This window comes from Argiope bruennichi, chromosome X1, assembly GCF_947563725.1.
Source record: "Argiope bruennichi chromosome X1, qqArgBrue1.1, whole genome shotgun sequence".
Taxonomy (NCBI): domain Eukaryota; kingdom Metazoa; phylum Arthropoda; class Arachnida; order Araneae; family Araneidae; genus Argiope; species Argiope bruennichi.
The window spans coordinates 35,131,089-35,158,428 of NC_079162.1; the positions used below are offsets into that span (position 1 = coordinate 35,131,089).

The following is a 27,340-nucleotide window of genomic DNA, read 5'->3' on the forward strand; positions in this document are numbered from 1 at the left end:
GCAAATTGTGAGTGCCCGACAGAAACTGGCATAATAGCCATGTATGGGAGAAAGATGCAACAGATTGGTTAAAGAATATAATAAAATAAATACTTTGAGCCATGTAATAAGCACCCAATCAAACAAGAAGGTAAAACAAGCAATCTGAAAAAAGATATTGTGTATACATTATGCGTATGATTTATATTACAGCAAAGGACTTGTATAAAAAGACGCATATAGAGGATTTTGCCACAGGAAGAGCTGAAGGTAAGTTAGAAGAGGGCCATTGCTGAAAGAGATGTTGCTCATGAGTTCGAAACTGCCAACAGTGCTGTTGGGCGCCAATTTTAAAAGATTTTATAATGCCGGAACAATTACTACACATTATAATTCAGGTTAATCGGTCAAACCACGGCAAATGAGGATTATTATATACAAACAACAGCCAAGAGAACTTAACGGATAATTGCTGTCAAACTGGTTCAAAGGATAGGCTCTAAAATATTATAGTCAATTAACAGAATACTGTTCTCATCTTTTAAGAAATAGATCAAGAAATGTTCCTACAGCTGAAATTCAAAGTTGCTTCTCTTAAGTTAACAGGTAAAGACATTATAAATGATTGAAAGAGAACTTAAACACCTTCACGAGAATATAGGAGAATGAAAACATCTAGTACACACATAAAACTTCCTCCCTTCTTCTTCCCCTCGCTTCCTCTTCTATCCTCTCTAGCCCAAATTATTATTTTTAGTAAAAAATAAATATCCAAGAAATAATTTAGAAATAATTCATGTTCAAAATTACTCATTTTAACCAGATTAATTAATTAAAATTATTCATTAATCATTTTTATCCATATCATGTCGCCACTTGCGAGAGTAATATGAGTGCATTAGTTAATTATTAAATGCATGATGATGATATGTGGCATCATCAGGCCGAAAAGTCATTTTTTTTCTTCTTAAAGTGCTTGAAAATTTAATTAATGCATCATCAGTTCGAAATAATTCTCGTTATGATTTAAGGAAGTTGAAAAAATTCATCAATTGTTTTTGCTCAGAAGATTATAAAAAAAGGGGGGGGGTAAAAACATGCCTTGGCCCGTTTTCATTTTTGACGCTTTAATATAAAATCGTCATCAGAAAACTATCTAAGAGTTTAAACTTGGGAAATAAACAGTTGACAGATGTCATGTTCACGGAAGTGATTACTAGTTTTCTTAAAAAATTAAAAAGAGCCCAACTATGAAAATGGTTCTTAGTGATAAGCTATAGAAATGAAAAAAATTTCAAGTGTACTATAAATATGGAAGTGCACTGTATGCAATCCTGTTTAGATTGCTTCCTAGAAAATTTGGAAGGAAAGGCAATAACTCCACAATAATATGAAGGATATAATTCAAAAGTATGAAGCCAATGAAATGTGAACTTGCTCATAAACTATCTTTCAATGTAACATAGAATAGACCAAGAATAAAAGAAACTAGCTGAAAACAAATGAATATTTGTATAAATAACACAAAGTTAACAAAATTCTAGACACAAATAATGAAATTTAATTGTTTCTCATTATTTTAAATAACTAAACCCAATTAATTGTAAATTAGGATTGAAAATTTAATAAGTTATTCCAAAAAGTTTCTTCAGCTTTCTCGATAAATGAATGAATTAATTAATATACTGTATATTTGTACCTTTCCTAGTTTTTTTCTATGCAAGTGACTTACATTTAATTTATATATCATATAAGAAGACAAAACAAAATTGTACATTAATTTTATTCATTTATTATTAAGGTAAATATAATTAAATGCATCATTATTGAAATAAAAAAAAATTACTGTGCTTCAATTGCTATTTTTAAAAACTGCAATTAACATATTGTACTTGAAATTGATACATATATTGATAATTTTAAGAAAAATAAACACAATTTGAATAAACGATACAGTATGGAAAACATATTTTAATACACATATAAACATTCTCTATTAATACAAGATAAAATTACGAAACTATAGGTAAAATCAATCTTTTTAAAAGCAATAACTTTCTAAAAGGGAAATAAAATAAGTATACTGATAATCTTAACTCGTATTCAGTCAATAAAAGATGAAGCAAAAGTATCACAAAGTGCTTTTTTGCAATATGTGTATGATGCTCTAAGAAAAATTAAACAAAACGCTCTTTTAAAACATGCATATGCATCATAAATCACAACAAAAATAATTTTAAGAGTAAAAGTAATCATATTTTAAATGAGAAAAAACAGTTTAGGAAGTTCAATAAAACAATTCTAAATTTGTATCATTTTAAATAATGCAATAATATGCCAACATTTTCTACACACAAAATCATTTACAACAAATGAATAACAATGCAACAATAAAGAATACGTCTAGAGTACACTATCACAAGTGGGAAAACGCATAAAAATGACAAAAGTTCGTTTATAAAATATTCACTTAAGACATGAAATTATCTTACTTCATTTATTAAGATCTTACCTTTACTATTTCTGTTGAAATTACTTGTAAAATAAGTATTGTAAATTTTTAACAATTAAAGAATCTCCATAAATGGAATCTCGGCATTAAATGACAATGCATTAATGCAAAAATTAAATCATCAATTTATTTATATATTTTTACTATTGCCTATCACAATTCTTTTTATTTCCCTTGAAGAGATATTATACCTTGGACAAGTAGTAGTTTCTTTAAAATAAATTTGTATGAAAACAATAATATATTAACACACAATTTTGGAAACCAAATATAAAACATTTTATAAAAGAAAAAAGATAATATAAGCCTTATATCACATGGTCGTTATACTTAAAAAGCATTATTCCAGTGCAAATCAAATAAAAAAATTTATAATAAAAATAAATCAGGATATATATTTAATAGAATATATTTTAAAAAATGAAATATGGTTAGACAGATGAAGAGTGGACAGAAGCTACAAACGTTAAATATTATGTGCAAAACTTGTAACATTTTAGTATTGTGAGATATAAGATTAAAGGAAAGATAGTTTGTCTTACAGAAATGATAAAAATGGTAGAAAAAATGATAGCCTTACATAAATAATGATTTATATATTTAACAATTAGGTCATACGAAAAAAAATATTTCAAAATAATATTCTATTCCAGTTTCATAATACTCAGAAGGAAAACAAAAGAAAATAAACTGAAAATAAAATATTAAGAAAATCTTCCCTTCTTAAATCGTATTAATGTAATAATATACTGAATATTAATTATTCAATATGCAGCAAAAACATTCATTAGTTTGCTAAAATTAATCAAATATGATAAAGTCATTAATTCAATACATGAAATTGTATACTTTGTTTCTTGAGAATTAAATCATTGTAATTTAAAATTTGACGTATTATGCTCAATATAATGGACGGATATGTAGTTGCCATTTTTTGAGCACATTTTAAACTGCACACTTTTATTAGATAAATGTTCACACATACACTCATAAGTGGATGCATAAGTCATCTATACAGAATATCAGTATAATCAATTAATCAATCAATTTTTCAAACTAGTTTTTTAAAAATTAGTTTGAATACATTTAACATCTCCACACAACCAGAAAATAAAAATGTAATCATTATTACTATATTATACATTCACAGTCTGAATATTAACCATAGTATGGCAACAATAAATATCTTTTGCTCGAATTTTTGCCGAGATAAATGCACAGCAAAAATATAAATTTTAATAAAAAATTATTTGCAAAACATTAAATTCATCTTTTAGGAGCTATTTACATCCATTAAATTTAACCAGGCAATAAAAACATCTTTAAAAATATTCCATTGTCTTTTTGTAAAAAATAGTTTAAAAATTATTTTACAGTACCTTAAACATAACAAAGTATGAACTCTCCAATGGATGCGACTACACTTTTATCATTGAATATTCTTCATATTTTACCTCAGAAGCTCATCTAATAATCCAGATTTTTTTTAAAAGCATAATCAAAATATATAAGCAGTTTCAAAAGAATTGAAAAAGATGAATAAAAATTTATATTCTACATCAGAAATATGATTGACATTACAATGAATCATTTTAGGGCAAAGAATATTAAATTCAAATTTAACACGTTTATTGCCATTATAGGTTTATAATGCGTTAAGGTGTTTAGTTTTTGTAATAAAGTTCTTTTTTTAAATTCACAAACTTTGTAGCCTCACTTGTTATCCGATAACGCCACATGATATATTACAAAACCATCGGCAGTGAGCGTGTTAAAATTGAAAACCCAAAAGTAAAAATTCAGTATCATTGTATCTCTTAATAGAAAGCTTCAAAAAACGTGGAATAGAGGTAGATCTTTTCTCTCTCATTTTTATATAAATTAAGTGTTCATATCAATAGTACTATTGCACTTCTATATTAAGGAATGAACATTAGAAAATTCTCTTTTATAGACTTCATCTGCTGAAAATAACTCAAGAGGGAAAAAATTTTTCATGCAATTTACAAATGAAAAAAAATGCAATAAAGAAATTCATTATTCAAAAAGATAACTAGTGCTTAATATTTAAGATTGTATAAGAAACGAAATTAGAATAACTTTATAAAAGATTGAAAATGTAAAATGTTTGAAATGACTGATCACTAAAATAAGGCAGCGTTAGCTTATGGTAATTAAATCTTGACGGAACAGTAATGTAATTAAAAATGCTATTTATGCAACTGACAAAATTTAAAATGAAGTTAAAAACACCCGAGAAAATGTTTTGATCTATTAATCAGATCACAAGAAACAAATAATATTCTTACAAAATAAGACTGATAAAGTTGCAATAATATAAACATTTACCTGTTAAACTATATATTTTACTGAAAGATATGAACGAAGAATGTATTTTGCAATCATTTTTCATTACCAAGAATAATTCTTGAATTGTTACTATACTTAAACAAATTGAAATAGCTTAACAAAAGATTAGATAACCATGTCGCCTCTTCTAAATTATCAAGAAACCACATCTTAAAAATTCAGCATCCAGTAACTTCGAAGTTTCCACTTTGGAGGGGGGGGCGGTATTTGTATGCACTTTGAATGAAATTTCAAAATTTAGAAAAAATTATAGCAATTATCATTATAAACTTTATAATGCCCAATATCACAGAGATTCAGATCAAGTTTTCTTAATGATTCATTGTATCAATTAATGAATCAGTTTTCAATCATATCTGTCTCAGAAATCTTTCCATTATTTCGGAAAAACCAATTCTTTATGGGTAATATAAGTTTACCAAAGAACAGCAAACTGTTTATCTCTGTATGTTGGTAAAGTTCAATTATTTCTTAGCGTTGATGAAGTTCTAATATACATGCAAACTGCAACAAAATATGGCCTCTAAAATAGACTTCTTCTAAAACCGTAAAGAAAATACAAATTTTTATTGCCAATCCAGAATGCCAATTTTTATAAACCATGGTATCCTTCTCTCAGCAATAATGAAATTATTTGAATTTCAAAATTTAAAATTAGCTATTGTTTTTGTATATCCTTAAATGCTTTAAAATGTAATACTTTGAAAAATTTCTTAATTAACAAAATTCTCTTAAATCAACAAAAAAAAAGTTCTTAAAATTAACATTATATATAATAAGTCTTAATTTGCATATTTTTTTCCAAAATAAATATTATCTCTTTAAAAAGAAAATAATACAGTAAGAATTTTAAAAAAATTCAGTATCATCAAAGCTAAAATAATTCTAAGATTCATTTAGAAAAGTGAACTTTGCTTCACAAGGCATACATCTGTTTCCAACAAAATAGTGAAAAGAACAACAGAAAGACCTATTGTAGTTTTAGCTTAAAAGCTGGTGAAAGTTGTGCATAGCAATATATAATTCAACTTATTTCTTTAAATTTTTTCTGAAAAAGAATGGATGTATTTCTGATGTAAACCCAGGAGATCATGCACAATAATTCTTGAGAAAGTCATAACTAATTTTAAGTATTCAGGCAAAAGCTAGAATAACATTTTTTAAGGATTAACTAAAAATAGTTTTTTTTATCTTAATTCAAATATAATTAGGCAAAAGCTAGAATAACATTTTTTAAGGATTAACTAAAAATAGTTTTTTTATCTTAATTCAAATATAATTAGGCAAAAGCTAGAATAACATTTTTTAAGGATTAACTAAAAATAGTTTTTTTTATCTTAATTCAAATATAATTAGCAGCAAAATACATATGACATGAACACTTTTCCAGCTCTGAGTATATTAATTTATATTAATTAATATTAGTTTAGATTATTAGAATATATATTATTTTAGTTTATTTTATTAATATAAGCTAATTTTGTACTTGACTTGTTTTATGAATCTTGATGTATTCCATTTATTTCAATAGGTTGTGATATCAGGATACACAGTATCTTAATGATTAAACTGAATCCCGATAAGTACACTTTTCAGTTAAAAGTAAATAATATAAATAGTACAACACTAAATACTACAGTTTACATATAATAAGGCACTATTTTACACACAACATTAGCAAAATCGATGACAAAATCTTATTAACGATCTGTTCATTTCAGTTAATGTAACAGGTGAAAAGAATGGTTCTTTTAACAATCAACAAGGCCTCAGAAATATATAAACATGGATACTTACACATATATTATACACATACTATACATATTATATTACAATCATTCTCATTCAGCATTTTGTAACTGTGGAAAAGTATTAATTTTTCCTCTTCATATTTATTAAGTAAAAATACCTATTGATATGAGATAGAATATTTTTTACAAAGAGGTATCGTGGAAAGTTGTACATTCATTAACACATTTAGCATAACACAAGCAAAAAAAGTGATTGTAAACTTTCATGAGATTCTGGCCTAAATATGTAACCTTCAATTCAATAAATGCTATGCAAATATATATACAGGATGCCCTGGTGCCAGATTTCTAAGTTTATAAGAAGGATAGGGCATAATCAAACAACTAGAAATCACAAAACAATGCAAAATCGGCAATGCTTCCCTAGAATGGTGAATAAAAGAAAGTTAAAGTTCCATAAATTCTCACAGGAAAGCTTTAATTCACTTTCGGTTTCTTAATTTCTGGTATTTTCTGTATATACTACTCACTAACTGGATGAGCTCTTTCCCACTCCGAAATGCGTGATCCAGAATCTGGTTTACAAATTACCTCTCTAGTAATTTGTAAAGAAAATTTTGATACTGTGTATATATCTCATATCTCAAGCTTGCATATATAGAATGATTTTATTTTCAAAAAGTACTAAAACTACAATCTTGTAAAACGAAAAACTATTTTCAACTTTATTCATTCTTAAGTCGTTGAAATCCTTTGTCAGAGAATCCTAATGCAAAGTTAGTTAAAAACTACACAGAAATAAAATAAACTACTATATTCCTAAAATTACATATACAAATAAAAATGTTTATATATCACTATAAAAATGCAATAAAATATTTGCATGCATAAAAGGAGAAACACTTATTTTACGCTTTTCTATTAGAACTAATATTTTAAAACGAACTGATGAGTGAAAGTTAATATCAGTATCAAATATTTCATGAAATAAATGAAAAATTACATGCTACAAATGGTTTAGATTCCTTATTATATTTGACAAAGGATGAATAATAGATATTTTTATTGTGTCATTTTTAAAAGCCCAGCACAAAGCTCTCGCAATACAAATACTATTTGACAACTTTAATTTTGGGAAAACACTACTTTTCACTCATCAATTCATATTGATTTCAGAACATAAGATATATTAAATAAGCAAATACTGAAAAACAATATTTCACTTGTGAAACTAATGTTTTCAGATACAAATTCAAGAAAATTATGATAAAAACACATACAAATGCAAAAGACTAGATTAAAATTTATAGCTTAATCAAACACAAATACATTCAACATGAAAAATGCATTGCTATACATTGAACTATGAGTTTCCTCAGCAATTTAATAATACAAATTGTTTAAAAAAATCTTAATGCGACACGACTGACAGAGTAAAATAAAATACAATATCAACACCGAGAGAGTGAAAGAGTGATTAAAAAATAAGCAGGTCAATTTCATTGTTCATAATCAAGAAATAGAATATTTATAGGACACAACTTTTTAACAAATGCACGTTAAGTATTTAAAATACATTCTATTCGACCTTTCTTCTATTTCAATATTCGTTTTAGATTACACACAGTTTCAATAAGAAATTGAAACTTCTTTACAGTCTCAGAATTCTACAGATATCTTTTGATCCAATTACTATACTATGTAATGCTAGTTAATTCATTCGTGAATGTTCCGTATGTACTTATTTTTACTTAAAATAAAAGAAAATTACGAGATCTAAAACAAACTGTCAATACAAATGCTTAAATTTAAGAAAAAATACTTGCAGCATACTCTTTTTCTCCTTTTGACCCCCACCACAAAACATTTATCTCCCGAGATTCATATCTAAGAACTAATAATTATCTAATGATAAAATACACAGGCCATCATATTTTTCAAACGCATCCCAACCTACAAGCTTAGATTAGAAATTTAATGCAGTAGAATCACAGTTATTTGAAATTACCCTGAATTGCCAATTAAACCTGTCAGATAAGCAAAAATGTTAAACAATGTGGAAAGAGAGAGAGGGGGAGTCCTTTTTTTTTTTTTAACATCCTGTACCCTTTAATAATAAAAATTTTAAAGCAACAAATCAGGCCTATTTTTTAAAAAAGGTAAAGCATTATTAAAACGTAAATTTATGATAGTAAATTGCTTCCCTGCATATCGATGATTTCTAGCTGCTATACCACGCTCTCTCACGAAAAGTATCACATACAGATATGTCCATTTTTGCTGTTTCAGTTAATTGTAAGGCTTCTTCAATCGAAGCAAGTCCACTTTATTAGTCCTTTTACTGTCACAGACTTCGTTTAGTTGTTCTGCACGGTAGACTAATGAATTAAGATTTCCTTTTAATTACCATAATATGCAAATAAAACTGACTGATTAAAACGTAAAATGAAATAAAAAATTAGTATATTAACAATGGATTCATTCAAATCTGATTTTAATTAAAATGAAATAAATTTATTATCAAATAACACGATTCTACTATATTCATTTGTTTTATCTATAATCTTAACTTATACAGTTAAGAAATTGAAAACTTGAATCATTTTTTCATACAATTCAATGGCTTTAATAGCTAAATCAACTGAAAATATGGAAGACTTCTTCAAATAAAGAAATCTAAACTTTGCTGTAAACCTTTAGTAAACTTTTTTTTTTTTTTGCTTGACAAAAACAAGAAAACAACACATAACAATATATATAAAAAAAACATTTAAAATTACTCACATGGCACATATTAAAAATTAGACACTAACAATTAAAATAAATTTCACCTTCATGGAAATATTCGCCATAAATTAAATAAATCAGAGAGCAAAGCTTAATGAAAACTCACAAATTATACAAATTATTAATTATTTTATAGTATCATAAATAATTTTGAGAAGGGAGGGAGGTGGAAGCACTTCATACCTAAAAAATGCGATACTCCAGATATTTCGGTTCAATATGAATATTTCAGCTTTGTCTCGTTTTCACACATATTGTTTGTGTGAGTTTAACATTAAGTACTTTTATGTGAAAAATCATACAACACAGAATAAAACACAACTACAATAGGAACATCAAAAGTTCTATAACATAAAATGTCAAATTAAAATGCAAAAGATATCAGCACAATTAATAAGCTCATCATTCTAAATAGAAACGTCAACACATTTCCTACGTTCATTTTATTGCTTTCATTATAGAATTGAATGTAATTTTAGAGCCTCTACTTTTCAATACTTCATAAAAAATAAAAAAAATCTCAAATTATCAAATTCAAGTGAATTATTAGTGTCTATTTTATAAGATATTATGCACACAAACAAATAAAATGATTAGTACAGTTTGAAATATACTAAAGAAAAACTAATGTAAGCAGTTTTTCTCGGTTAAGTATAGCAATACATATTTCAAGATCTTAAACCTTTATTCTAAAACAAAATAAAACCAGTAATACAAGCATACGGAGAAACCGCAGAACAAAAAGATCTCTAATATATCACAGAATGAAATAGCCACAGCAATTTCACTTTGATTTCCAGGACCTTAATTTCAAGATTACTTTCAATTTAAAGCTAAATTAAGGGTTAAAAGCAATTTCTTTTTCTTTTACAGAATTCCAGGAATTGGCACTGTAGAAAAGGCACTTGTTAAAATAAGGATTAAGCTTTCAGTTATACAATATATAATATAATTATGGACAAGACAAAGGAAATATTTCAGTTTCAGGAATGGAAGGAGGACTATAATCATTATTCATTCTTTCTTTCAAAAGAGATTCTTGTTCTTCACGCTGCACCACAAATTCTTCTTCCAGGCTCTAAATCAAACAAATAATTTAGGGATACATCACAAATTTTACTTAAAATAACTTATTCTGAAACAAATCTTTTAAAATTTTACCTGCTTCCTAGGTTTCAAGCTAATTTTCCACTCTTGTAATTCTTTTGCATGTTGTTCTTCAAGCTGTTTTAACTTCGTCGTTTCGTGTTCCATTAACATCTTTCGTTTTTCATTCTGTAACACAATTTAATAAAAACATAATAATAATGTTAATATATAATTAACCTTAAGCATTTTCAACATGGAAATGAATCAAAACTTTAAAAAGATGCTCAGAAATATTCATTAGTAATCCTTATTAAATATGATCAAAACTAAATAATCAATCAAGTTTTCACCTTGGAATGACCTTAAAACTTTTTGAGGAATTTCAGTAATAATTTTAATTCCGGTTAAAGTTAAGTTCTTTAAAAAGCATCCCAAAAACAAAGTTTAAGAAACAGTGAATAAATGCATTAAAATGCTCTATTATTAGCAATAGATTTTTGTGATAATTTTATTTAACATTAAAAAAAATGGAGTACACAGGTATATTTGAGATCCTTTTTAAACTATCTAACTTCACAAATAAACACTGGTTTGAATCTTCAGTCTTATCTTTAATCTTCCAAAATTAGTTGCTTATAAGTTTATTTTGATTTAAAACTACTTTACTGGAAATTGTCAATTTAAAATGCTTGAAAAATGCTTATTATCTTAAAAGACTAGGAAAATTTACATTTAATTAGCTAAACTTAATTATTACCATCAATATAGTGGCGGGAGATTAAGTGATCACCAAAGGTGGTTAATATCAACAATAACTTTAACATGCTTAAGATTTATACAGACAAATACACATTGAAAGCACATTAAGACGTACATACAAATGCACAATATACATACAAAAATACATTTTTAAAAAATCAATCAATATATATGCTCCTAAAAACTGACAATAAAGAGCCAAAAGCTAATATTAAGTTTCCATTCTTAATGAAGAAAATAATTCAAGGATTTTATAGGACCTTTCTAAGAAAATTCAAGGACCATGAAGTGACACATTTTTACTATTAACATTCAAATACAACATTACTTTCTTGCTTACTACTTCAAGATACTTAAGTAAAGAATACTAAGAATACCTAGTATACTCATTTTACAGTTAATAAAATAAAATTTACTACTCAGAGTGGGTTTTAAGATCACAATGAAAGCATCCTAATTGTTAGCCACTGCGCGGTTACAAGATGATAATTTCATATACTACTAGCGGGTGCTCCTTTCTCAAACACATTGAAACTTAAAATGCATTAAAAAAAAAAGAGAATAATCTTACAAGAATCTCTAATCGTACTTTTTACCAGTTCTGGGAATTATGAAGGAAAAATGGAAGAGACAGATACAAATTAACAAACCTTTATTTTAAATCAGGCTAATGAATTGCAAAAAGGGTAGTATTAAAGTACTTTAAAAATTTAAGCTATTCTCTTAAAAGTTTCGTTCAATTTCTAACTTGATTCTGCTATCCATTAAAAATTTCCATTCTCTGCCTCTTCAATTACTTAGTTCACATATTTCTACAGTGAAAAAAACCCTCATATTTTTCTCATTTTTTAAAAATTATAAATCATTTAGTTTATCTGTAATGCATTTTCTTTTCTTATTTTGACTTAGCTTTTCCATGTTTTCAACATACTTAGAGTGAGAACTTTTTGCATATAATCTAAGCTCATTTAGTGGCATAACTAAGGTAAGAGTGCAAAGGGCGCAATATTCTTTGTCATCAACCAAGTGATGGTTATCCAAGTGCAAACTGCACCTGGGGAATGGTATTAATTTTTCACCTTTTCTTTAAAAAATGACATAAACGTAATAACATCTTGTCTTCCAGCTGACACCTACAACTGAAGTCTGGACATCTATATCCCCTTGTCGCCCAATCGCTATATCACTAAACTATTTATTTTGTGATTGGAAAACTCCCCACTCTACAGCATATTTTCAATTTATTTAAAACCCAACATCTTGCAATATATAGTAGAGGCCAAAAACAGAGGAAATCTTTTGGATGAAAAAAATGCTGGAAATTTAATGGCGCATAACACCCACAGTATTTGCAGTAATACCATAAAGCTTTATATCATTTTATGGTAATATAACCATGAATGTAATCCATTATATTTTGTTCACTTAACTATTACTTTAAAAAAAGTAGCCTAAGTAAAATAACCATAAGAAAGAAGCATACCTTGCTTCAGTTAATCAGAAATACATTCTATTTGATCATACATCCAGTTAATAAGAAATAAATTCGTTTATTACACTCATAATGAATGTAACTAATAAGCATGCTTCTTTAGACAGCCAATAAGGTGGTATCTTGTCCTTAGTAGCATTCGGGAATTAATGCTATGTTTTGGAGTTCAGAGGAAGTCGTTTTTTCTTGTGTTTTTGTTAATGCTATGAAGTTGGTCACTTTTTTGTGTGTCAAATTTTATGAGTTGTCAAAATGTAAAAGGTAAGAAATCGCATAAACAGTTGACTGGCAACCTAAAAAATGATGAAAAGTTTTACTGTTCAATGAACAAGGTGTTAATTACAATGAAATTAGTAAGTAAATTGGTGGAAATCTAACTAAAGGCAGTATTTCTAAATTATTCAAGGAATACAAGAACATTCAATCACCACAAAACCAAAATGATAAAGGCAGGGAAAAATGCACAACACCAAGTGATAACAAAATAATTAAAAGAATATGTCTATGCGATTTGGAGTGATGACAACAAAATCTCACTATATGATAGCGATGGCCTAAAATATTTTAGTAGAGATATTAACACTGATTGCATTATACATACTGCTGAACATCCAATTACTTTTATGATTTGAGGGTGTATAACACCAACAGACATTGACAGAATTTGTATAATTTAATGAGAATATAAATGCCCATAAAATACATAAATTAAATACTTGTTCCAAAACTGCTGCCTTCCACTTGCAATCATTTTCCAGATAATGAAGTATTTATTTCAACAGGATTTAGTTCCATGTTCTAATGCCACTATATGTTCGTATGGTTTCAACACAATTATATTGGAATGGTTTGGGAATAGCCGACCTTAATCCAATAGAAAATCTATACAGCAGACTGAAGAACTTAATACAAATTAAATGAAACAATAATCCAATCAGAATATTTCATAACAACAGGTGAGAAACTAAAATCTCTAAATCAATTAAGGTGTTGAAAAGCTGTAATTCTCGGTAAAGGCTGTCCATCTAAATATTAATTGCTATAAATGATTATTTTTGCATATGTCATTATCCTTATGTTTTACGTTTATTTCTTATAACTGCTGTTACTGTATAAATTCCGATATAAAGAATATATTATTATATTTTAATGCATTATCTTAAAAGTGATAAATAACTGTGTTATTTCAATTAATAAAATCGGTGTTTTGAGCTACCAAACTTCAAAAATGCACTTTTCCAAAAAGTTTCTTCAATTTTAATCATTATAATATGATTTTGTTTACGGTTTTGTTTTTGTTTAAGGAAAATCTTTGAATCTAGCAATAATACAATATCATAAAAATCCTAATCATTTCTCATAAGTTCTGATAAGACATTTGACTTCTTAAATATTTTGAAAAAAATTTATCAATTTAATTCTTGGCTATTTCAAACTTCTCAAATTTACTGAACTCGAGTCATATTCAAAAAATTGTTTAAATTCTATTAAAATTAAATCATTTTTTTTTCTCGCAGTTGCTTGCAATTCACAAAAATAGAAAGAATAGCTTCTTTCTTGTTACAGTAGGAATAACCTTATTTCGTCATTCTCCTCAGATCTAAACATTTCATACTTCTGGTAAGTGCAAAGTTGAGAAACAGCTTATCCAAAACTCTAAAAATAAAGATAAATACAAAGTCCTGATATTCATTTCAAATCTCTCAGCTGTGTTTCTGTTCAACTATTATTATTTTCTTTCCTTAGTATGAGATTTAGGCCCAGTAATCTCGCACTAACTTTGCTGATATCAGAATATGAATCTGTTTTTTAAAAAAAAATCCAATTTGGATATGCTGCAGACAGGTGTTAAATCTTCAAAAACATCATTTTTCATAAGATTGAAATATCTTGAAATCAGTAAACATCTTGTTATTATATATTAAGACAGTGTCTCTGCCAGAATATTAAAAATGGTGTGATGACAATTAGTTATACAAAAAAGCTCAGTTTGACAGAAAAAGCAGCTGCATTTATTATAAATTTATAAGATTTAAATGTTGATACAGGGAAATCATCCATTTCAACATCCTTAACATTTATATAATGCCAAATTATCCCACAATTTAATTGCTTATCCAGCAGCATCTGCATTCTGTAGCCATCTGGTTCTGCACAACTCTCATTTATTAACTATGTTGAAACTTCCTTTTGCCTTTTATCATCCAGTAAATAAAATAGTAATAACTTAGACTAATGAAATCTATCTCTAATTCGTCTATAAAATTATGAAATTCTCATAAAATATCTTTCACAGTTGAATGGTCCTTGAAAGTAGTCACTGAATTTCTGCTTTCCAGGATGCTTGTATTTTATATTTAAAAAAAGAAAAAGGAAAAAGAATATAATGTCGCATTTGCAAAGATTTGTTGAACTCTTTGGAAAACATTAGACTATATATATTATAACAACCATTTAAATTAAACACCCTTATTTTATGCATTAATGTTAAAAGAAATTAAATTATGTAATGGCTAATCAAAGAACTTTTCGAAGAAATATATGAATGGAAAGATTTCTTGGAACAAATCTGGAATTTCTTGTCAAATTACACGAAAGATTTTCCATGCATATCAAAAACTATTTCCGTTCTGCATCAAAGGATTGTGTAAACACAATAAATGGCATAATCTTCATTAGCAGGAGTAGTGGTAATTCTGCTTGTCTCCTCCTCCTCCCCCTTCCTCAAAACTACATGGAGAGTAAAAATTGGTTATTGACAGCTTCCCCATATCAACCCTCTTTAATATTGATGGAATTCTCAAAGGCAAAGATCAAGTTATCTTTTCTTTTTTTTCTTCAAAAAGGTTTGAATATATATATGTGGTAAATTAACTCCACGAGAGGGCACTCTGAGTTCATCCGGTGATAGCCAGCAGTCGGAGGGCAGAGTTCAGAGTTCACTAGACGAGGGGAGAGAACGGACGTCCGCCGAGAAGGGTGCGACCGGAAACCGAGAAGACGTGATACTCTGAGAAAGGGCCGAAACTGGAATTCTTGCGTTGAAGAATTCCTCTGCAAATGCCAGTGAACCACGCGTAGGTGGGAAAGATCCTTTAAACAACATGAACTGTTCATCTTCATGTTATATAAATTCCTTCATCATTGAATTCTCATTTATAAAATCCATCCGAATCATCGTTTGTTAATCAAGAAATAAAAGATTATGCTAATTCAAGTGGACTGATGCATTAAAACCCATCACACCCACACACACACACACACACATATATATATATTCCCTTTTAAATAAAAGAGGGCCATTAAAGCTTAAAATCATAAAGGTAACGTGAGTTGGGCTTTAGTTCTGCAGCAAAAGCAAAACCATTTTCGCTAACTTAAAATGGTTTTGTTTTGCTTTGAAAACTTTAAATCCTGAGAAAAAAGCACTTGAAAACTATGATATATGTGCAATAGATACAGCGATTAATCTTTCTTTCCTGTTGTAATTCCAAATGTTAATTTAACGTTAACTTTACTATACCCAAACTGTCTTGGCTAATGCTAAACTTAGCCGCAATCGCGATTCGATCTAAAACCATCGATACCATCAGATTATCATTGCAGTACCATAAATAATGTAAGAACTTGGTGAAGAAGTAATTTTTTCTTTTAGATAAACATATAGAACAAAAAAGTAAGGTAAATAATGAATTAGTTAACTGATACCAAACAACCAGCACAAATTGAATAAAAATCTATTAAAACTAGATTCACGACAGCTGCTCTTCAAAACTGAAGGATCTTCTCAAATACAGCACTGACGATACTAAATAGCCGAAATTTCGGTCCCTCAGAAATTGAAATGCAAACTTCCCGTTCCCTGGCGCTTACATAGAAACGAGGATTGTTTTTGTTTTTCATCAGCAGTATATAATTAATTTTCATTGGTGGTCAATGATGTTTCATTCTAATAAATAAAAATAAATAAATAACCAGCGAATTGTCAAGTTCCAAAAGAATTAAACGCATAAGAAAAATTTCCAATTTTAGAATATATATTCCCTAACTTTTCCTGATCTCCCGGAATTCCCTAACCATTCCCGGTTCCGGGTCGGCTGGTCACACTGAAAAATATCATTTTTACAAATTGTTGATAGTGAATAAACGAAATGGCGAAAAAACTGACATAAATAACCAAAGTTAACCAAATGTAAGTGCCAGAAAATGAAATAAAATTTCGAAGATATAATTTAGATATTATACCTGTAACTGTTCAAGTTCTTTTAAAGTACTTTCAGCACACATGCGCAATTCTTCCAACTGTTTCTTTTGCTTTTGTTCATGACGCAGCTGTTCAGCTTTATATCGCTTCTTTTCTCCTTCTTGAAACTAAATTAAAATAGTTAATTAAAACAGTTTTAGTAATGAAAATAAAATAAATAAAGGATTTTCAATTTACATCCAAATTTTGTTACATTTTATTAGTAAATAAACATGAAAAAAAAATCACCTGACTCCATGCATGAAATTGTTTTTGCTCCAAGGGTTTAAAATGAAAACAGAAAAATGCAAAGCGTTTGACAGATAATATAAAATTAAATTTTCTACCAAAATTACAACATACTAAAATTATTTGCATCAGTAAACTTTACATTAAAACTCATTTCAAACTTCCCTTCACCACTTGTACAATATATAATTTCTTAGAACGTGCTTAAATACGTCATGCTACATTTCTTGCTCTAATTTTTAAATGTACTCATCGTTTATCAACATTTTAATATAATTTAAAGCAGACAACATCATGTTTCAGAAAAGAAATGACTGTCAAAAAAAGCCCATACGTTTGAAATGGCTAAATTAGTAATTTTGTTTCTTATACCTTAAAATAATCTTAGTTTTCAAGCAACCATGAGTAGATGCAGAGCATATCACAGAATTTTATGTTCTCTTGAAGCAGAAAGCAAATTATGTATGTCTTTGCACATGCAAATAGCTAAAATTCGGCACTGCTTTTTAATAGCTCAGAAACAATATAAAAGCTAGCATTCATAGACATTTCGTTGTTTTATGAAATAAAGCTTTATAAAATTTTACATTGTAATGAAACCGAATTTGCACAGATAGGTTTAATGCTTTGAATATGAAAAAATAAGTAACTAGGCAGAACGGAAAAAGCTCATTATTTATTTTGAATTTAGAATAATTCTCATTTTTAACAGAAGATGAACAATTATTTTTCACAAGGCAGATGTTTACCTCTCTGCCCATCTATCTAGAAAAACTTTCAATATTCAGACATTTAAAAAATTTGCAAGCATAAACCTTATTAAATAATTAAAATAAAGAAATAAAGTTGTTTCTTTTGATAACAATTCAAAAAAATCTTCTTTTATACCAAATTTTTTAGCAAATATTAGAGACACATCACAGCTTACTGCTTAAAAAGCATAACAAATTTGTATGGAAGAAAACTAATTTACTTTTCTAATTTTTTCTCTTTCTTCTTCAGGAGATTCAGAAAGATTTGCTACACTTATTCGCAAGCTTTCTCTAAACATCAACTCTCTAGTTTTCATTTCAGCTCGAATGCGCTTTGGCAATTGCCTCCTTTCAACAGCTTGCCATTTAAGCAATTCTTCTTCTTTGCATGTATTCATTCTTTTGACTTGTTCCAGTTCCTACAAGATATTAAAAGTAATTCTCTTTGGCAAGATATTACTAATAATTTTGAATGTTATAAATAATATATGCTTCAGAGTAACAACAGATAAAATATGATTTGAAAAAATACCTTTTCATGACGTACTAACATCTGGTGTCGCTGAAGAAAGAATATATCTTTCAATTGACGTTTAGATAGTTGGTGCTTTTCTTGAAGATGTCTTTCTTCTAATTCCCAGATAGCAGCTTCTCGAGCTAACGATTAATAAAATAATTTATAATCTCATAATTCTGGCATTATGAATGTTTTAGACACAGAGTTGCATTAATAAAAACACAGAAAATCAAATACTGTTAATTTAAACTAGATTATAAGAGAAATATAACTTTAATTTTTCAATTAATATTTAAATTTCATATTTTGCATTTTAAAAATAGAAAGACATGCTTCATTTCATACAATTTAAACATTCTATTTGACTTCAAATTTTGAGATTAGATTATGTAAGCTGTATTTTGACCTCACATTTCTCAAACTGTATGCCACATACCCATATGGGGTCAAAGAACTTAATGTTAACGAAAATAAAACTTTTCAAAATATGATATTTTAACTATATAATTAAATTTTTCTAAAATTCAGCCTAAATTTCAAGACAATATATTTATGATTTGTTTCAAGTTTTCAAACATTAGCAGGTTAGCACAGCTTAGCTCATTTTTCAATCTGTCCTTGATTGACCAATTAATGGGTTTTAAAAATTTGCCGAATTGTCCAAAACGAATAAAAAAGATAAAGTAATAGAATATTAAACTACAAAAGGGTCATCATTTCTGTTATTTCTACACACAGTAAAAATAGTTGGTTATGTTGCATGTTGTGTTTTAGGGCACAAAAGCCCGCTGTTGCAAACATATCAGTAAAATAGGAATGACATTGCCACCTGCAGTGCATATGAGTCAAGTCATTCCTCAACAATTGATAGTAAGGCAAACAAAATTGTGGTATTTCTACAGATAAAAAAAATGAACAGAAGCTAGAATTATTACTATGAGAGACATTCTCTGAATATATAATGCATAGCATGTTATTTAGGGAGAAAGTTGCACTTTGGGATAATTTAATTTAGGAAAAACAGCAATCGTCCATGATTTAATGGACGATTGCTGCTGTAATTGTTCGCCCGAAAGCCAGAGAGTGGCATAGGAAACTTGGTGATTTGTTGTTACTATAAAAGAAAAATTAAAATTAACTAAACATGACACAGGCTTGGAACAAGAAAGCTGGACTTTATAAAATAGTTCATTGTAATAAACAAATACCAAGAATTAAAATAAACACGATAACATAAACAATAAAATGAACAAATTTATTTTTAACAATTATTCGCTCGTTTTCGAGATAGGAAGACTAACTCCAAAGTTTTTCACCAAATGACGCTGTAAGCGGTCTCACCGCATAACGTGAAGACGTTTATTATCCGTAAACGCCAATTTCATGACTATAGATGATGACGTTCAGAAATTATGAGGAGTATACGAGATTTAAGCAGCAACCACAATGCTATACGCATGCTTGCGAGCTTGTGTACATGAGTGAAATCTTAATGTTAATTATCTAACTCCTTCCATTAAGAGAAAGGTGTTAAATGTTTGAAATTACTTGATTCATAAAATACCTCCATTCTAAATGGAGAAGGTTCGAAAGCATAAAACAGTGCAAGATGACTGAACACTTCTTTACAAGTATAAAACGTCAGCAGCATTCTAAAAACTAAATTTAAAAAAAAAACAATGTAACTGAATATTAGTAGTATTCAATAATTTTTATTACATCTTCAAAACAACAAATGGGTTAATTTCAAAATATATAATTCAAAAAACAATTGCAACAATGTATATTGCACTTACAATAAACAATATCATTTTTTGTTTTAAGGTTTAACATATATACAAGGACATTCATTATAAGAGAAGATATGTATACTGATATCCAAAATTTTAGCATAATTGGTATTGGTAACGGGCAAAAAGAAAGAAGTCGGAATAGCCGAAAATGTAATATGCTAGAGTAAAACGACTATAAAAAAAGAAAACTATGCAAATAACCATATTAGTCTCCATTATTATTCAAAGAAATAGTTTGAAAGAAAACTGGGAATAAAGGGAGTTCATACTTTAATAAAAAATAAATAAAAAAAATGATGCAGCAGTTTAATAAATTGTATGGTCACCTCTCACAGCCAAGCACATTACACAACGATTTCTCATATTTGTTATGACATTGTAGATGAATTGCGAACTCAAAAAATTCCAAACTTCATATAAATCTCATTTTAGTTTTGAAACGGGGTTTGGTGGGTACAGAAACGCTGCAAATTGTTTTCTGAGCATATATCACACACACACACGTAATAGGATTTAAATGATGTGAGCGAACAGGCCACCACAGTCATTGAATATTTCCCATTTAAAGGACGTCATCGATCAGGCTCGCATGATTACAAGGCGCATTATTATCCATAATTATGTTATCAGGACCAACAGCACCTCGAAATAGCAGAACATAAGGCTCAAGAATTTCATTCCTTAACAGTCATAGAACCTGTCTCAAAGATATAGAGGTCTGTTCGATCGTCCAGTAAGATGTCTATCCAAATGACTTACCTTAATGGAAATTATATCTTTCCGTGAAGGTGAAAATAAATTCCAAGTTCTCGCCATATATTTTGCCGATGAAAAAAAGTGTTCAAACTAAAACGAGATTAGTCAGTGAACATCACATTAGTCCACTGTCCCAAACTCCACTACTGTTTCAAATTCTGGTTCAAACGAGCGTATTTATGCGGGAATGTGAGGGGAATGCAATCTTTTGGTGATCTAACATAAGACAAACGTGACTGAATCGCCTGTAAACAGCTTGTCTGGGCAGTTTGTTCATACATCTGTGAGCATTGGACCAAGTTCCCTGACACACCTGTTCCTCTGGTGTCGCGCCATTATTGCCAGATATCAATTTTGGTGAACGGCTGTGACTCTTGGTGACCTGATACTAGTCGTTAACCGACATATGCTATTTTTAGAAACATTTGCCATAATCTTGAGATACGCTAAAGCACATTCAGAATTCAAGAAACTCGAGTTTGTGATCGACTGCAATATGTCCAGTTGATGTCTTAGTGCTATCATTTAATCTCAAGGTAGCCAGTATTACTGCTTTTTGATTTTTCATGACTTTTCCCTGTTATTTCCAAGTTTTATAAAAAACTTTTTTAGAAAGCATCTAAAATTTTCAGAATTGATTTTGTTTTATTTCTTTTTCTCTTATGTATTTAGTATGCAAAAACTAGTGTTCTACTATTTTTTACGAAAATCAATGAAGAATAAAGATTTAATGATATATATATATATATATATATATATATATATATATATATATATATATATATATATATATATATATATATATATATATATATATATATAATGATATTTTAACTCTAATTTCAATTTAATTAATTTTCAAGATTTTATCTTAATTTAGCCCATAGTAACTTTATTCTAAAATATTCTCTTATTTCGTGATCCAATTCCACTGTCTCTACTTAATTAATTCAAGAGAAGCTTTGTTAAACTGCTGAATCAGCTAAAACTAACTTTCCCACACTCCGCGTGAAGAGATAAAATACCGCTGATCAGGCAAATTCTTTTTTAAAATCTCCCTCTGTTTCCCCTACCTTGTCCACGCGTGTAACGAAAATCCCTATCCCTTGTCCACGCGTGTAACGAAAATCCCTATCCCTTGTCCACGCATGTAACGAAAATCCCTATCGAAATCTCAAAATATATTAGCACTGTAAAGAAATATTTTCCCTATCAAAATCATAGGTTATATAAGCGCAGGGATAAAATGTCCAAGAGCTTTTATCCTCATTCCTTTTCTGTGTCGTTCTGTGTGCTCATCGCTTGTACATATGCCTGCTTCTTCAAAATGATATAAAACGACTTCACGAAATTAAAAGTATCTTCACTGTCTTCAAACCGCATTCTGCTTCACACAAAATAATGTTACATATATATATTCAATCATTAGGTTTCGTATAAGCATAATTTTTGTAAACGTTTACCGAATTTTTGCAAACATACTAATCAACATATACAATATCCTAGAAAATGTGCACTCGGCCAGATAGGCTTTGCTCAGAACCGATCCTCCAAATTTATTCATGAAAGATGTAATACAAAATCACATGGATATTGGCAGAATACTTAAGAATTAAATAATCTATTTCCTTTTAGTGCAATCTTCTCTATTTATACTATTTACTATCACCCAACCAACACTGAATAATAATAACAGAAAAGTTATCATTTACTAACACAAAATTATATATTAAAAAAAAAGCTACAAAATAATATTTGCAATAATATTTTGTACTTTTAAACTAAAAGGAGGTGGTATTGTATCAAAATAAAATAAATTATTCAGCGACAGCAAAATTGCATTAAATTTCAGCTTGTCACACATGGTAAAAAAATCATCTGCAAATGGCAGAACGATTAACCAATTTATATTATAGAATGAAAAGTGAAATTGTGGTTCTTATCATGAAATTTTTCTTAATTAAATGAAAAATTTTAATTATGTAAAAAATCGCGACGAGTTAAATTTTTAAAACAAGACAAAATGTAAAATATAGAATATAAGTGAAGCATTGAACAAAGTGGTTTTAAAATCAGTCAGAGGACGCAGAATTCACCATAAAGTAGGTGCGAGAACTTATGATCCGACACAAAAGAAAATTCGGGACCCTCGAAATTTTATATGTATATACCCCGCCGTCAAGTGCGTGCGCAGAAACGCCGATGGCTTCCGTTTCTGACTTCAGTAAATGAATTACTGGCTGCCAACGATGTTCCATTCTAAATATAGAAAAAAATATCTGCTAATTATCGTCTACGATAATAATGATCAGATTTTTTTTTAAATCCAGTTTTAGATCAACTGCCCTGCCTTTTCCTTGATTTTCCCCGATCTCTTAGAACTCCCTGGTCATTCCCAGTTTCCTCGTTTCCCGGTCGTCTGGCTACACTGAAACTGTTTAATCGTTAACAACATTCTTTCACACATGAATTGCACGAAACTTATCTGAACTACTTACACCGGGTAAGCAGGTTTATCCGCATTCCGACGTGTGCAGGTGATCTGCTCATGAAGATATCGACTAAAATGTTCGTATAAAGATAAATTTTCACTTTCAACAGATGATTCATCATATTGTTTAAAACAAATTTAACAATATTTACTCACTTTTCACATTTTACAAATTATGCTTACCTTCGGACATCAGTGTACATACAATTACTAAGTAATAAAAAATTAATAGTACCTCTCAAAAGCTGTTGCTTTTGTTGCAAAAACTGACGTTCCAGTAAGGCAATTTTGGCGGCATAACTATCACTCAGTCTCTTCATGGAAAGTTCATGATTTATATTAAGCTTTTTCAAAAATGCTAATTCCTAAAAAATAATAATTTTAATAAGTATCGTAGATCTTTTTTTCATAAATTCAGAACTTATATATTGCAATGAATGAAAAATCAAAAATAAATGACAGCATTACTCCATACATGCACAATTAAAAATAAATCAGTGAGACGCATCATATTTCAATACGCTCACCATTTATCTTAAGTACAAAATACTTTTCATTGCACAACATACAAGAGAAGATTCAATAATTATACAAATAGATGCCAAAATGATAAAGTGTAAATTCTTTGAGTAAAAAATGAATGATATTAAACTTATTAAACTATTTCTTTACAGTATATACTTTTTATAATGTCATTTTACTATGGGAAAAGCAATTTCATTTACCTTTTCTGAATGTTCAATATCAAGTTTTTCCTTTCGCTCTTTAAAAGCATCTTTTCGTTTTTCCTTTGGCAATAAATCGATTTCATGTTTTAGAAGTTTCAACTCATGTTTCAGATTTTCTCTAAATGCTCTTAATTCTCGATCCTAAAAAAGAAATTACTTTATTATACTTTCTTACTTTGAATATACTTAAATAGAAAATTAAAAATAATTTGCATACAGAAGTGTAGATGATTTACTGGAAAAAATTATTAATACTAAATTCTAGTTTAACTACTGTTGTTTACAGTAGATTTTATAAATGTTTAACAGATTTATTCTTCAAATTATCAGTAACTCACGAATCCAAAGTGGGAAAGGAAGAGGCAAACAATAAAATATTAAAAGAAAACATACATTTCCGGTCAAAAAAGTGTCAAGTTCACATTTTTTTAGCATATTTTCTTAGAGTGCTGCCAGAAACTATTTTAAATTTCTCAGTTGAATTTAAATAACGATTCCGCGTTTTCGGAAGTACCGTAAACCTAATTAGAAAGAGTAGTAAATAGCAATAATGATATATTAATAATTATTACTATTGTAATAATTACAACAGTTATAACAACAATTCGAAAAATTTGAAATATCATCACATTTGGGGTGATATCCTTTTTACTTATCAGTTTTCTTTAAGGTCGCTTCTATATCAAAGTTTTGATTAATTAAACTTCCTTGATTCTTGCCGGTAATGGGTTTCCACCGTGGCATTCGTAATTTGACTATTCAGCAACAGGAAGACATAGTTAATAGCTCAAGATCAGACCCTTCGCGTACTTCAGAAGCAATTCAATATATCTGACAGTGGAATATCGAAATTCTTGAAGAGATAGGAACCTTAAGCAATTCTCTCTAATCAACCTAAGTTTGCACATCCGATCTTTTCAACTGGAATATCACACGTCAGTCTCGTATCAATCTCACAACTGTAGACATTTGAAGCGGTTTTTGCAACCATCAAATTTCGAAACTGTCCGATCGTACTATCCGGCGTTAACTTCAAGCAGTTGGAATGAATGGAAAACGCTCAGCCAAGAAATCGATGATCTCTTCAAAGAGTCGCATGGCATGTGTGGACTGGGCGAAGGCGCACAGTAAGTGTACCAAGAAACAGTTTGAAGTTGTCCTTTGTAGTAATGAAAGCAAATATTTGCTACTTGGTACGGGACAGATACAACGGATTCTTCACCCCCAAGGCACTTGTTTCGGCCCAGACCAGTACTACAAGTATCTGATACCAACAATGAAGCATCAGAATGGAAATGTCACGGTTTGGGGATACATCTTTTGCCTTGCCATGGGTCCCCTGAGACGGATACATGAAATCATGGATATATTTCAGTATGCAAATATTAATTGCTAATACCACACTTTCGTATGAACGCAATTCTCATGGTTGCGACCTGATTTTTCAACAGAATAATGATCCGACGCACAGATCCACGAATATACAGAACTGATTCTTCCACCGTCATGTGATCCGCTTTCATTAGCTGTCAAATGTCAGACCTTAACATTAACGAGGGTATATGGACCAAGCTGAAGCGTCGTCTTGTAGGAAGGAATGCCAATGAAAAATTCTTACAACTTGAGGAGGAAGATCCCTCTCTCCTTCATCCAAATTCTTCTCGATTCTCTGCCTTATAGGTGCCATGCTATTATTGGTCTCAAAAAGTTTGCCACCAAGTATTATTATGAAATTCAAATTTTCATCGATTTGGTAATTTTGTATATTTTTAATAGACTTCAACGTGTTAAATTTTGCTTATGTTGAATTAATTTAAAATTATTTTTTTTAATTTTAATTAATTTTTAGCTGTTTGAATTGTCAGTGGCTAATGCACCGAACGAATACCTAAAAATACACACTGTATGACAATTTAAGAAAAAAAAAAGAAAAAAAAAAAAAAGATTCAATTCAGGATAATTTAGAGCAAAAAATATGAACTTGATTTTTTTTAACAGCACAGTACTAAATATTATAACGATTATGAATCAATTTCTGAATATTAATTAAAATCTAATTTGTAAATAAGGTACGATTAACTAAACATGGTATATATTAACTAAAATTATTAGATATGGTCATTTGCTTTTCTGTATGAGAGAGTGCATTCATGTTGTTGGAAAAGAATTATATTAGCCATTTACTTTGCCAATTACATTATTTAACACTGGTTAGCACACTTTCAAATATATTTATTAGATACCAACTCTTTCATTATTTGTGTAATGAGAATGCAATAATGAAGATACAATGAGATTACATTATAAGTTGCTGAACATAGCAAATATGAAACTTCCGAAACGACAATAAATTTGGTCAATTACCTGCTCTGCTCTAACTTTCTTAGATGCTATTTTGAGATCAATTTCTTGCTGTTGCTCAGCTCTATCCAATTGTTGTTTTTGTTGTCTAACTAGAGCTTCCAGATCGGCATCATATCCACGAATCAGTGTCTTCAAGGAAAATATATTGTTTAATTCATATAATAAAAAATTAATTTACAACAAAAATATTTTTGAAAACCGAATATAAATTGATAAGAAAATTTCAATCATATTGATATGAAAATTTCAATCATATTGATAAGAAAATTTAGCTCCATTATTTCGTTTTAATCATATATAAGCAGTAGATCATGCCACATAATAAATGAAATATATTATCAAAGTCATCAAGCAAAGGCAGTTTTTCACATAAAGTGTTAGAATGTGTAAATTTATAAAGAATGTTATATAAATATGAATTCATATAATTAAAAAAATGAAATATAAACTTATTAAAAACACTTCAAGTTCAAAAGAATTCTTACTAAAAATACTACATTAATATTTTAAAATTAAGACATGAATAAAATTTGCATATTAAAAGCCAAAGTATGATTATTTATAAAACTAGGCAATTATCTTTATTTATAAAACTAGGCAACTATCTTTATTTATAAAACTAGGCATATTATTATTAATAACTGAGGAAATATTTTAAAGGAGAAATTAAAAATTACATCAGTGATTATAGACTTTTGTTATATAAAA

General features: G+C 28.7%; 1 protein-coding gene across 2 annotated transcripts in view; it reads right to left on the reverse strand.

The window, feature by feature from the left end:
- Window positions 1-9,404: 9,404 nt before the first annotated feature.
- LOC129959044 (serine/threonine-protein kinase 10-like) overlaps window positions 9,405-27,340 on the reverse strand; it is a 56,339-nt gene continuing 38,403 nt past the window's right edge. For both annotated transcript variants that reach the window (XM_056071826.1, XM_056071825.1), the window contains exons 15-22: window positions 26,633-26,761; window positions 24,266-24,409; window positions 23,776-23,905; window positions 18,516-18,640; window positions 18,205-18,402; window positions 16,985-17,110; window positions 10,561-10,674; window positions 9,405-10,477 (exon numbers count right to left, since the gene is read on the reverse strand). In XM_056071826.1, coding sequence (XP_055927801.1) covers window positions 10,352-10,477; window positions 10,561-10,674; window positions 16,985-17,110; window positions 18,205-18,402; window positions 18,516-18,640; window positions 23,776-23,905; window positions 24,266-24,409; window positions 26,633-26,761 — 1,092 coding nt within the window. In that variant the 3' untranslated portion in view covers window positions 9,405-10,351. The remainder of the gene's footprint in view (window positions 10,478-10,560; window positions 10,675-16,984; window positions 17,111-18,204; window positions 18,403-18,515; window positions 18,641-23,775; window positions 23,906-24,265; window positions 24,410-26,632; window positions 26,762-27,340) is intronic.